Source organism: Mustela lutreola, chromosome 4, assembly GCF_030435805.1.
Source record: "Mustela lutreola isolate mMusLut2 chromosome 4, mMusLut2.pri, whole genome shotgun sequence".
Classification (NCBI taxonomy): domain Eukaryota; kingdom Metazoa; phylum Chordata; class Mammalia; order Carnivora; family Mustelidae; genus Mustela; species Mustela lutreola.
In genome coordinates, this window is record NC_081293.1 from 44,153,108 (window position 1) to 44,166,857 (window position 13,750).

A 13,750-nucleotide genomic window follows, 5' to 3' on the forward strand; every position below is an offset into this window, starting at 1 on the left:
TCACGTTTTCATGTTTTATTATACTTTTGTCTGCGGTTGATCCACTCTGCAACTTAAGTTGTGCTTTTTGCAACATCCACAAATTATTCTAAGACCATGGTCTCCTCTACTTCTCCCTTAAATTCTTAGGGAGCCCTGAAAGGCAGGAGGTCACTGTGATACATTCCTCTGCCTTTAGCCCAAGCTCCCTTTAGAAGGACAGCAATCAGACCAAGGTCTAGGGTTTTCAGGGAGTCCTGAGATGATGTGCTCAGGTCAGGTGTAAACCATGCATGCGTGAAGATCTCCTCTAAGCTCTAACCCTGGCTCTTTGAACCTGACTGAGGTAGCAAGGTGCTTGGTGTACATGTGTTTGCATCTTAGCGTTAGTCTGCGACACAGCTTAAGAAAAACCATGAACTAACAAACATTCTATTTTTTTTCTTTGCCATTCATGAAATTTTCTTTTAATGTTACATTACATAAATGTAATATTTCACCTAAAACTTGTCATGAAAATTCCTTAGAACTCAAAAGTATTTTTAACTAATCATGTGCTTAAGGTCTCAAGTTGGTTGAATATGTCATTACCTAAAACATGTGATAATGATCTTTTTTTCTTATAATTTAATAAAAAATTCTAACACAAGTGCACATTTGTCAAGGGAGAATGGTTTTGGAGGTAGCCCTCCATTGTTTGAGGATCTGTCTTTTCTGCTGTAATGTGATCTCTTCCATGGCAGGAACAGTCTCATTTATCCACTACAAGATCAAATCCAGGGTCTGGCACACAAGCAGCATTTTAACAATATTTACTGGGAGGAATCAAAGAAAAGCTGGTACCTTTCACTTTAACTTATGAACATTAGAGATGCACTTTTGCAGAACACTATAATCACCTAAACTGTTACCAAAGAAGCATTATGCATACTCAAAATGAATGCCTGAGTAAGTTTATGTGTGGATTAGATCAGGTAACAGGTCATGTTCCCAAACCAGAAAACAGCAATACCGTTTCTATAGCTGGGAAATCAGAGAAAGGCCTGTGAGGAACTGTTTCATTTTCTTTTCTTTCTTTTTTTTTTTTTTAACATGGATGCTAATTTGAGGATTTTGGGGGAGGAATTCATGAATGAAGAAAAGGCTCTTCCAGATGACCTATATTTCTTGTCACAGATCACATAGCAAAAGATGGCAGGTAACCAAAAAGTATCAACTGGGCCATACTAGATTTTATATGTATATGAGAACGGGACAGAAGGAAAATGAAGCCTGGACGTGAACTGTGTGAACTGATTAAAGAGAGACTTCAGAACATGAGATCCTATTGGCCAAAGCCTAAAAGGGAAGGTGGTTTAAGAAAGTTGAGAAGCTTCAAAATTCAATCCTGATTGATGCCATAAGAAGAAAGGGCAGAGAACTTAATATTTGATATGGCTAAAGAAGGAGGTCCTGAGTCAAATCAGATTAGCAAAGGGAAATGGAGGCATGTAACCAATAATTAATACAGAAGCAAAGGTAGTTAAAGCCCAGAATGAAACGAAATGAGGGGGAAAGGAGTTTTCCTGTTGCGTTCTAAACAAATGATGAATAGGGCCTTCCTGAATAGGATGGTATGATGTAAACCATCTGCAGCTCCTCAAGCTCCACAAGGCTGGGACCATGTGGTCTTTACTTTAGTACACCCAGGAGCTAGCACAGGGACCGACATACATAAAACATCCACAAAAATTACTTAAACCTTGGGGTGCCTGGGTGGCTCAGTGGGTTAAAGCCTCTGCCTTCGGCTCGGGTCATGATCTCAGGGTCCTGGGATCGAGCCCCACATCGGGCTCTCTGCACAGCAGGGAGCCTGCTTCCTCCTCCTCTGCCTGTCTGCCTACTTGTGATCGCTATCTGTCAAATAAATAAATAAATAAAAATTTTTTAAAAAATTACTTAAACCTCATTAATAGAAGGATAAGTCAGATTCAACTTCTACTTGTTTTTCTGTGGGGAAAAAATTTTTTCAGAATGGAAAATGTATAATGAACATGAGAAACAAATGAAATTACTATATTTGATAACAGCCTCAAAGAGAAAAATTTGGAGTTAATCTAAGAAAGTACTTGCTAGTAACTCCGAGGGCCTTAAAACTGATACAGATATCTTAAGAGGTGGTAAATGCCATTATTAAATTTATTAGTAATGAAATTTCCTTCATTCCTTTTCCAGCATTTATAAAACCATTTTGAATTAATAATTAACATCACTGTATCAACTTTTTATCTCATTATATAATGATTACCACATATAGTTAAATTGGAAAATAAATTATAAATGCCCTGTTCCTTTTGTTCCTAAGAACTGTGTAAATTTCACTAAGCACTCTTGTTGCTTCAAACGTTTTTATATATGTTTATAAAAATAAAAGTAAAATTACAATGTCTTCCTCTTAAATGCAGCATTTTCACTCAAGGTGCTAATACATTTTTAAGTAAAAATTATCCATTTTCCCAATTATTTTTCTGAGATAAAGCAGGCATTTGATTAAAATGGAAACTGATATATTAGATCACTTACAGAGTCTGTGGAAATACTCAAGTACTGTTCACCTCCTACTCAATCAGGGCTTGGAGTGTGATATGTGTAGAAGGAGTGTGTAAAATGACACAGTTTGAAAATCAACCAAACGAAGAGCATACTGGATCTTTGTGGAAAAAAAAATCCGAGAAAAAGTACACTATGGAAGGCAGTGTTGAGGACAAGAAAACTTTCATAATTATGAACTTTATTTTTATTTACTATGCCAACATTTTCAGGAAAGAGACTTTACATCCAGTTTTTATAACTCATTTTACAAGCAAATTCTAATATACAGTATTTACTCTGGTTTTTAAAATCAATGGGGAAAACAATACTGCAGGTATTAAAGACTGTGGTGTTTTTGTTTTTAGTTAGTAATGACTTAGAGACTTCAAATTTGTAGGGTCAGTATTATTTTGTTATGGTGACGCTCTAATGAGGAGAAAGTGGGTAGCTTTTCCCCAAGACATTTATAATATATGATGTAGCTTTAATTAATAGCATAGTTGTAGATTGGCACCCACAATCATCAGCATTTATCCAAGTGTATTCTTTCAAATTGCTGCAGCAGAAAAACTGAAGGGAGGTGTGGAAAGAAAATTAGAAAATATAATTCAAGCATCAGAATGAAGAAAAATTGCAAGGCCATCATCCTCAAGGAAAAACACCAGGGATTTGTATTATAGCTTAATTAATTTTAATGTGTGCATAGGCATGCAAACATAGCCACCTGAACTAATGCATAACATGGAAACTACTGTGTAACAAGGAAGAGTAAACGGAAACTATGCTGCAGTCTTACTGAACTTCGTTGCAAGCCTAGCTGGTGACTTCAAATTACCTCGTCAGTGCCCCAGAGACCAGGAAACCATCATGACAACTCTGCTTAGAAACTGAAAACTACACTTCTGTGTCTGTAACAACCATCTATGCTACAGGAAGACCAGAAGTGACAGCTATGGTGGGGGGGGATCATGTTCTCTTTGACACACTGAGTAAAATACTTAAGGGTACCATGAAACATTCAAAGAACTTAGTGCTTTAATGAGTAAAGTGACATGCTGAGGATATAATTCTGTGAAAGGCTGTACTTCAAACAGCAACAATTACAGAGAAATTCATTTCAACAAAGAAAGCCACGCCCAAGAGGCATTTTGATATTTCAGGCACAACTCTAAGCAATTAAGCTTATTTAAAGTGCAAGTCTGATACTTTCTCTCATTATTCAGATTTTTACTTGTTAAAATACTTACTAAGTTCCCTAACGCCTATATAAATACAATGAACAGTAGTCTATATGCCTGAAAATATTGCACAAATTAAAATGAGACTCCAAAAGAAAAATGCTAGAGGGTCTCAGTTATTAGAAACATTCTAAATGATATAACTATATAATCCTTTGTTTAATGCCTTAAAATCATCTGCACCTGTACTGATTAACTCCTTAGGCCAAGCTTTCTCTAAAGAATCTGGTATACATCCATCCCATCAACAGCCGAATGTCTAATTCTACATGCTCTATTACTTTTCTCACTCACAAACGTGAAACTTAACCAACCCCCACAAAACTTTTTCTTCAGGATTTATAATTCATATACTGCAGCCATCTTCACCGAAATCACAAGAACTCAGAAAAAAAGCGATCTGAGTTTTATGTAGAGGAGGATTTGGCACAGAGTTGACTTATAGAAGCACTAAACAGAGATCAAGCCAAATCTGAGAGTGATCCCTGATTATTCAGGTGAGTTACATCCTCACCTCATTTCTGACTTAATTGCCATGGAGCAGTTTTAAAAGAAATATTCATGCAGTTTTTAAAAGCAAACTGCAGGCAAAACTTGTTTTGTACAAGCATCCTAGATTTTTTTCTCTTAAATATATTATGCTTCATTATTACATTGCTGAGCCAAGACTGTGGCTCAACAAAAGCACAGAGAAGTTGATAAACTGATGGGTTAATATTTCTATAAATTCATCAGGAAGAAAAAAGAGCAGGAAAAAGACTGGAATAAACAAATTGCAGGAGTCAACATTTTTATATAAAAGCTATTTCCCTCAGACTAGGGAGTCAAAAATAAAGTAAAAGTTTTGAACTTTTCCCTTAAAGGACTACTTGTAAATAATGTTTCACAAGAGTCTACACCAACTTCTAAACAAACCAAAAACCAATTTATCAATGTTTACTTTAGGAAAATATAGTGTGATAACATCCCATTTGCAATATATGAGATCAGTTATCTTTCTCCTTCAAGATGATACACCCATGTACCCACTTATAGCTGCCAGCTATCACTTCCTGTCTCTAGGAACAAAGAAGAGCTTTGCTGATATGTCTGAGTACTTTACACTAACAGTATCTGGACTATGTGAAAATCTTTCTGAACTTTAGTGTTTCTCTGACAAAAGTGCTGCTGAATGAGACTCTGGTACTAGATTTGTGTTGCTCACCAGTTACCAATCCAAGAATGATTTTCATATCCAGTGAATGGCAGATTCACTTGAATGGTCCTCTGGGAGGTAAGGGAAGACTGCATCAAAATGACAGTAAACAGCTCTTTCAAAATTTCCACTAAAGCACTTGCTATTGTTTTTCTTAAAAAGGGCAATTTTGCCAGTGAACGTTTTTAAAATGAAATCCTTAGAATTTTGAGTGACTAAGTTTTTGGTCATAATCCCTTATGATACATTTTTGGTCAGCTGATCACAACAAAAGTTGACTTTGTAAAAGGTTGTCTGAAAAACATTAATTCTAATTAAAGCAGCAACAGGTGAACAGCCTCAAGATGACATGATTTGGGAGAACAGAGGGCAAATTTACTGAACCATCTGATGAGTGGCCCGCAGCATGATTGGGTTAGAGCATATGGTCCCTTGGCGGTTCCCTAGCTACCTTCCTAGAACATTAGGATCACCTTTAATACCTTTTAATAAGGGCGCCTGGGTGGCTCAGTGGGTTAAGCCGCTGCCTTCGGCTCAGGTCATGATCCCAGGGTCCTGGGATTGAGTCCCGCATCAGGCTCTCTGCTCAGCGGGGAGCCTGCTTTCTCCTCTCTCTCTCTCTCTGCCTGCCTCTCTGCCTACTTGTGATCTCTCTCTGTCAAATAAATAAATAAAATATTAAAGAAGAAAGAGAAATTAAAAAAAAAATACCTTTTAATAAAATACAATGTCCCTCTCCAATTCTATTTTTCATCCCAAATCTACTTCTCAAGAAACTGCCATTCAAACACACTAACATAAAAGGGAAACCCGGAAAACTCAAAAAAAAAAAAAAAAAAATTGAAAATTTCAGCTTTCTTAAGATAGTCGTACTTAAGTTTATAATTATTCTCAAAATATTTTAACGGTTTTGCTATAGAAAATAGTTTCAATCCTTCTCTGTGGGGTATTTATAACTCATCAAAGTTTGTGCAAACATTTCAAGTCCATTATTCCAGTCTTCAGATATTAGCAGAAAGTCAATAAATATAAATATCATAATTAAGATTTAATTTAAAATATAAGCTGTGAAACCTTAAAACAGCTATCATGGATCCAGAAGCCTATAGGATTCGAAACAACTACCAGGAAAACTCTAGCACCAACAACACATGTTACAAAATGAATACACCTTCAGGTATAGGCTTCAAGATATAATCCAAGCTTTCCAAAATCTATGGAGTAACAAAATCAAATACAAATGGTGTGTGTCTGTGTATGTGTGTGCACGCGTGCACGCAAAACGGAATACTAAAGCAACATATAATTGGCTTTTATATCACAGGAAACATTTTTAGCCAGCAGAGTTTGGTAAATAAATAAATACTGAGACTAACTGGCTGATACTAGCAAGGAAAAACAAAACTTACATAGACTTCCCATTAAAAGCCTGATCTCTTTTATTCATCACAAAGCTTTTGCATAGACCTTTTAAATACACAAATCACTGGCCAGAATTTTACTTATAGTCTACCATCTTCAATTATCACCATATCTTTAGATAAAACAGTAACCATATTCACAGGAGGGACAAGTGAAAAAGGGTGAGGCTCTAAGAACCACATTTAATACAGACCTTAAAAGGACTAAATGAGCAAAGCACGTTTCTTGCCTGCTAAGTGGAATATTATGAACTTTCTGATGTGCAGAGAGATGGATAACATGATTAGAGCCTTCAGTAGGCCTCTGAAATGGGTAAGCAAACTTTTGTGTTTACCTGAGACAAATATGCTCAAATGCCGTGTACTTCAACCAGGATAGAAAATGGAAGAGCCAAACTATTAGAAGCTTCCACATTTTAATTTTAAGATTTGCAAGCTTTCAATGGAACCTCCATCATGGTAGCAAACTGCACATAAAGCTATTACAGAACAGATTGTTTTTTAAAAAAACAAATTGGCAGGTGATGGCTACGCACTTAATGTATCTTTGGTTTAGGAAGACGGGAGTATCGATTAGAGGCCAAACAATCCCCAGAATTCAAATTGCCATTCAGATTCTGCATGATTTCTTTTCTTCTTGTTAGAGGCCTTGGGATGCTTGTCTTGGCCTGGAAGTTTTGAGGCTCTACTTGGGAACTGCTTATTTGTTTTTGTCTAAAAGAGCCAGAAGGGGGGCGGAGCTTAGATGCTTTTGGATTTGGATTACTTGCAAGATTTGTTTGACTAGATGTTGGCTGAAGTTTTGATGAATTCCATGGTGTGGTTACTGATGACTTTTTATAAATGGGATTTCTACTTGGAGATGATTCAGAAACTGGAGGAGGTACCAAAGAATTTGAGATGGATGGCTTAAAAAGCGGTAAGGACTTGGGCTGGGATGTGTAGCCCTCCAGTGAAGACTGATTTCTTCCAACTCTCTTAGTCTGGTCTACTGTACTTGACTGCGGAAGCGTCTGAAGGGAAGTAGGTACAAATTGCATGTCACTAATTTGATTATTTGCCGAATGATAAGGCTCTTGAGCATTCGTGGTCATGTTCAAGTTTGCTTCAGAAGGTGTACTCTTCGCCACATCCTCAGCGAATAGTGGGCTTGAAGAAAAAGGCCGGTCTTCCAGATCACAGCTGCTTTCTTGTAAGCCGTGTGTAAAGCTTTCATCCAGATGTGCCACACTCTGCTGTATGCCCTGGACGGTGCACTCACTGTGGGCCTCGATATGCTGCGGCTTTATTAGTTTTCCCTGGGCGTGGTCTGTGGGTCTGGGAAGGCTGCTGGAAGGCTGTAGTACTTGAGGCTATTAAAATTAAAAACAACATTAAGCAACAATTCATTTTACAAATGCCACTCAGAATTTATGTAAGTTCCAATTAGGCTGTGTTGATACTTATGTATTAATATGAGAAGTATGTGGGGTTTTTAAATAGAAAAATAAACGGTAATATTCAAGTGAATTAATGAGACACATAAAAGAGTGATAATGCAAACAAAAAATGATACAGGCAGTAAACACTAAACAAGATTTGAAATCAAACAAGGGAAAAGAAAAATCTTAAAGTACTTATTTATTGTACAAAAAAAAGATTTCCTGCCTTGATTCATTAAGTATTTAAAACTTTGTATGTAATATAGCTTGGCAGAATGATTTCTATAGCACTTTGCTTTAATCTTCAAAAAGCATAGATAAAACCTGTAACCATTCAGAATATTACCCATTTTAAAGACTTTATTTTTTAAAGGAAAGCTGTATAACACTTCAATTTATCACACTTGGCCAGAGAAGTATTAATTTAAACGTGTCAAGGTGCTGTACTTCTATCAAGAATTAAAAATATAAGCAGATAAACAAGGTTTAGATTGATCATATTCTCTGTTGATGTGAAATTCTAATTACTCAAACAAAAACGGGTCAATACACTTAGCTAATACTAAGCTACCTTTAACATTCTCGTTGAAAAGTTTCAGAACAAAATGTTTTCACAGCTTATTTGTTCTGTCTCACTGCCATATGAGGGATCAAGTAAGGTTCTGGTAAATGGAAAACAGCTACCCTGTCCAAACTGAACATTCATTTAAGATTTAAAACAATTACTCTTTTGAATAACAACTGAGAGTAAAACGAATGTGAAATTACCTGTAACTTGAACTAAAGCTGAGAAGCCTATAGTAACAAAATTCTTTAGGCCAATATGCCTCACACACACTTCTTTGAAGCTCACTGTGTGATTATATTCTACATAAATCAGGAGAAACATGCAACTTCTATTACTCTTGGGCGGTCAGTAAAGAAATATGAAACTTAAAGTTATCTTTCGATGGCCCAGATAGTTAGAGTATATGGGGCAGAGCCTACAGGTCACATCCTATTATAAGGTAAGTTGTTATCCATGTATAAACACAATACACATCATTTTCTACTAAATAATGTGGATCGAAAATATAAAAATGTTTGCCAAAGGGCTCTGAAACATAGACTTTAAAGGGTCAGCTTTAAAGTCTTTAATAAAGCTTTAAGCTTTAATAAAACAAATTTTTTGCTACACTAATGCAAAACAAAATCTACATAGTATCTCTAATTTCTCCAACCAAAGGGACAAATCTATTTATACTACATTATTCATGTTTTGTCACTTTTTCATATCCCTGGCCAGTACTAGATGATGGCTGCTGGTGCCAAGAGTCAGGCGAATGGCAGGGTTAAGATAACTGTGAGCAAAGTTTAATGACTTGTAGAAGGATGGCTGGCCAGGATGATATAGGGCTATTTTAAAAACAGTAAAATCAAAATAATGACTACTCAAAATTCATATAGAATATTACATTAACTCTTATTTTAGGGTATTAAAACTAATAAGCAATCTCAGTTTCTTCTTCAAGCTAAATGTCCTAAACTTTAAAGTTCAGTGGGCATTTGCACAATAAATCACCACAGAGATGAATAAACTGTCCTTCAAGAAGGAAGGTACTAAAATCACCAGGTAATGACAATTAGTTGGGATTCCCTAGGAAAAAAAAAAAAAAGACAGTGCCAATCATCATACATTTTAGAAAGATTAGTAAAAATATAGAGCAGGACCATATTAAGCAAACCAAAAATCTACCAAAAGGGGAAAAGGCAACCAAAGAAGGCAAAGGTACAACATCAAATGGTTGACTGAAATGGAGATTTACTTTCCCTTTTTACCTCTCTTCAAAACCTTCAAAAATATCAAAAGATATTCTAATTTTGAGTTAAAAATCATGAAGCAACTTAAGACATTTGAAAATATAACAATTTAAAATGATTATTGTAATATGCCTATTGCTAGTAAGAAAAAAAGGTATAAGTATCTATCAGCTCAAAGCATAAGAAGGTATGATTTCCTAATTAAGTGATAAATTTATCATTAAGATAACCAACCTCCAGAAAAGGGGCACTGTGAACTATAGATAAATTACCCATTTGCACTGATTATAGTAGTCCCCCCCTTATCTGCAAGAATATGTTCCAAAACCTCCAGTGGATGCCTGAAACTGCAGAGAGTAATGAATCCTATTTATACTATGCTTTTCCCTATACATACTTACCTACGACAAAGTTTAATTTATAAATTGGGCACAGCAAGGGATTAACAAAAACTAATAATAGTAAGAGAACAATTGTAACAATAACTGTAATAAAAGTTATGAGAATTGTGGTCTCTCTCAAAATATCTTATTGTACTGTGTTCACCCTTCTTGTGATATGAGATGATAAAAGGTAAATGATGTAGGAGTTGTGACATAGCATTAAGACTACTATTGATCTTCTAATGATATGTCAGAAGGACAATCATCTGCTTCCAGATGGCAGTCAACAGCAAGTAACTGAAACCACACAAACTACAGAAACCAAAACTGTGGATAAGGTGGGGGGACTACTGTACTTTGATTACCCAACTGCCTACTGCTTATCAGAGAACTAAATGGAAGTACAGCAGGAAGATGTGCTGCATGTATTAAATGCAATAAAGCTCCATATCAAATATTGAAGAAATAGGAAATAATCAGGTTTTTAAAAATAATAAAATTTTGAGTCTTCTGAGAGGAGTTAGGTTGAACAGTTATACAAAGATGCCTATCACTTAAATAAAGTGAATAAATTAATGGTTTCTAAGTGCTTTATAAATAATGCAGATTTTGTAGTTTTAGTAAACATTGTATTTTAGTGCTGTGATCTAATTTCCCTATTCCCAAATAAATGTCGTGATTTATTATTTATTTGGAAACTAGTTTGGAAATCAATTCCACTACCATAAGAAGAAAGTCTCTCAAAGAAGATAAAGAAATGACTACAGTGAGGACCAAAAAAATGACTTCTCCTAAAGGTGGATGACTGTGTAGAACTGCTTGCCCACTAAAGACTGAATTGTCATTAGTTACCTGCTGGTGACTTAAGAAACACGCTGCCTCTTAACCTCTAGTAAATAAAGCAAAGATGCATTCTGATGGCTTGCTGCTTGAGGCACAGTTTCCCCCAAATTCTAAAGCCTCAACTGTATTAACATAAAGTCAAGATATTAATAATTCTTCTTGCCTATACTCATTACTGCTTCTATGCTGTCAGATACCTTTAGAGTATATTTTAGATAAATAAGTGAGATCTCATATTCTCAGAGATAATAAGACGAATAGGAAGGAACATCAAAGACCATTCATTTTTTAAAGGTCTAAAATATATCGTGCATTGTACTAGGTATAGAAAAATATGGAGCTGAATACAATGCTATTCCCATGGAACCTAGAGACCTAGTGAGGGAGATAGGTAAACAGATGATGACACCATGTCTCAAACATAACGATATATGAGAACAAAAAGGAAAAATATGCATTGTAGAGGTCATAGAAGGCATACAAGAGTTACAAATAATCTAAAGTGAGTTTTAAGATGAGTTAAGAATTTGCCAAGTAGACGAGAAGGGAAGAAACTTCAGGGTAGAGAGCCAGTACATGCTAAGCATAAAGGCAAAAAGAGAATATGCTAAGTTCTAGTAACTTCAAATTGTTCGACCAAATTTGGAGATCACAGTGTTGGTGGGAAAGCATAGGAAAGGACCAGATCATAAAGAAACTCTTATCTGACTAAGTGGTTGTAACTTTATGCAACAGATGATGGCAGACACTGATAAATTTTAAACAGAGGAATCATAAGATCCAATGTGTATTTTACAATGTTATTTTAGTGGAATTAGTGAGTAACACACAGGAAGGGTGATTGTAAGAAGCATGCTATAACAGCCAGGATGATAAATTAGAAGGGTCTTAAATCAATATACTTCATGAAAGCAAAACGAGAAAGGATTGAAAGATTTTTTTAAAGGTGGTCAGTTAAACAGCTGTTTGGAAGGAATTCAAGATGAGTTACAGGTTTCTTCCTTTGGAGACAGATGATGAGGTACTAATCTGTACCCCAAAAAAGTTGTCCACCAGCCCATTCATTTCATAGCCTTAGCAACCCAAAAGACTCAAGAGTGCAAAAAGAATCCTAGCACCTACTTGGGGGGTGGGGCATACTTTAGGAAACACCATGTAGTCACCAATAAGTACAGCATTAGCACTCCATCCATGCTATTTACAGAATGGTTGGTTTACTGAAGCTTTAAAATGTGAATGCATCCCCAGACTTGACGAGCTAAGTGCTTCTAAGACTCAGTAAGTTCATATCTTACTTTAGTTAGGTCCATAAACCTTATTAGCACACCATTCTGAGAATTCTCAGAAACAACGGTTATAGGTCTCAAGGTCAAGAGTGCCAGAGGCACTACTGGGTACCTGTGCAAGTGATTGGTAGGATCTTCAATGATAATCTTAAATGTCTATTTTGGGCTGCTTACAAAGATAACCAGAGATATGAGCTCCTTACAAGAATGTACCATGCTTTGTTGTTCTTATAGTTGGTATCCCTAGTATTTGTCACACAGTAAGGATTAAATATATATTTTCTAGACAAATTAACAAATAAATGAAATTAGTAAGTGGTATATTCCAAAAATTGCTTCTTTGGTAATAAATAATCAAAATGATACTTCCCTCTTAGGTTAGTGATACAACACTAATAACCAAATAAAAACAAGTTTAAAAAAAAAACACTGATGAAAAGGATATCTTATAGCAGAAAAAAAAGTTTTCTTTAAGTAAATTTGGGGTTAGCATAATGATTAATGTTTAGAAGGGCTGCAGGAAGAATTATAATTTAACTAGGACATAGCAACTCTCGTGACCTACTAGCTAAGCTACAAATATTTTTTCCCTGGAGATCGACATTTCTGAATGAAGTAACTTAGGAAAACTGTCTTAACAAGCATTCAACTATTTTCCATTTCTTATCCTAATAATTAAATATGATTATGCATGTAAAACACATAGCATACGATCTGTTAGCATATCAGAAGTGCTCAATAAATGTCACCGATGATTATTAAAAGGTGTGAGAATGAGGAATTCAAGCCACAGCCCTTTTATAACTGGGTTTTGGAAAAAAAGGGGGGGGCAAGATCTATAGCAATATAATAAACTAGTTGCTATAGAATAAGAGCTTTCTAGGCTTCAAATAAGTAATTCGGTAATGTCCGTTATATTGAAGTGTTTTAAATCCATAGCAGGCGTTTCTGATATGATACAGAAATCAAGGTTCCTCAAGTACCTTCCTGAAGATAAAACAGAGCTAGGACATGAAAGGCACTTCAAAGTATAGAGAGAATTTATATATGGCTATATGGAGGAGCTAGTACAATACAAAACTGAATCACTTAGCTTTCGGAATCAGACTGATCTGGGTTTGAGTTTTGACTCACTTACTACTGATGAGTTACTGAGTAAATTATCTTACTACTCTGGGATAGAATTTCATAACTTATAAAATGAAGATAATAGCACTATTTACACTTCACTGAATTGTTGTAAATAATAAATGATAACATGCATACCAAAGTGCTTAGTATAGTGCCTGACACATTATAAATACTTGAGAAATGCTACATTCTGGGCTCTGAGAGAACAGCATTTCCCTTCTTCCAAGGGTAAACAATCAAACACGGTTTGCATGTAAGCTTGCATATGTGATCTCTAATTATCCCAAGAGCCTCAGTGGGAAGTACTGTCTTATTTTTGTAGATGAGTAAACTGAGATTAAAAGAAATTAAGAAACATATCGAAATTCACATACCTGAGCAAATAGTAAAGCCAGAATTTGAAGCGACAGAGAATTTAAAATGCAGCACTAAAACTTTATTAATTCCAATGAGTTCACAGACTTTCAGAATATGCAGTATAG

At 35.5% G+C, this 13,750-nt stretch overlaps 1 protein-coding gene across 8 annotated transcripts in view; it reads right to left on the bottom strand.

Moving 5' to 3' along the window:
* Positions 1-2,716: 2,716 nt before the first annotated feature.
* Positions 2,717-13,750, bottom strand: part of CCSER2 (coiled-coil serine rich protein 2) — a 199,710-nt gene continuing 188,676 nt past the window's right edge. For 4 of the 8 annotated variants that reach the window (XM_059169721.1, XM_059169728.1, XM_059169729.1 and 1 more), the window contains 2 exons: positions 5,695-7,756; positions 2,717-5,465 (listed from right to left, as the gene is read on the bottom strand). In XM_059169721.1, the coding sequence (XP_059025704.1) occupies positions 6,941-7,756 (816 nt within the window). In that variant the 3' untranslated portion in view covers positions 2,717-5,465; positions 5,695-6,940. Of the gene's footprint in view, positions 5,466-5,694; positions 7,757-13,750 lie in introns of those variants that run through there. The other 4 variants (XM_059169723.1, XM_059169725.1, XM_059169722.1 and 1 more) reach the window with 2 other exon arrangements.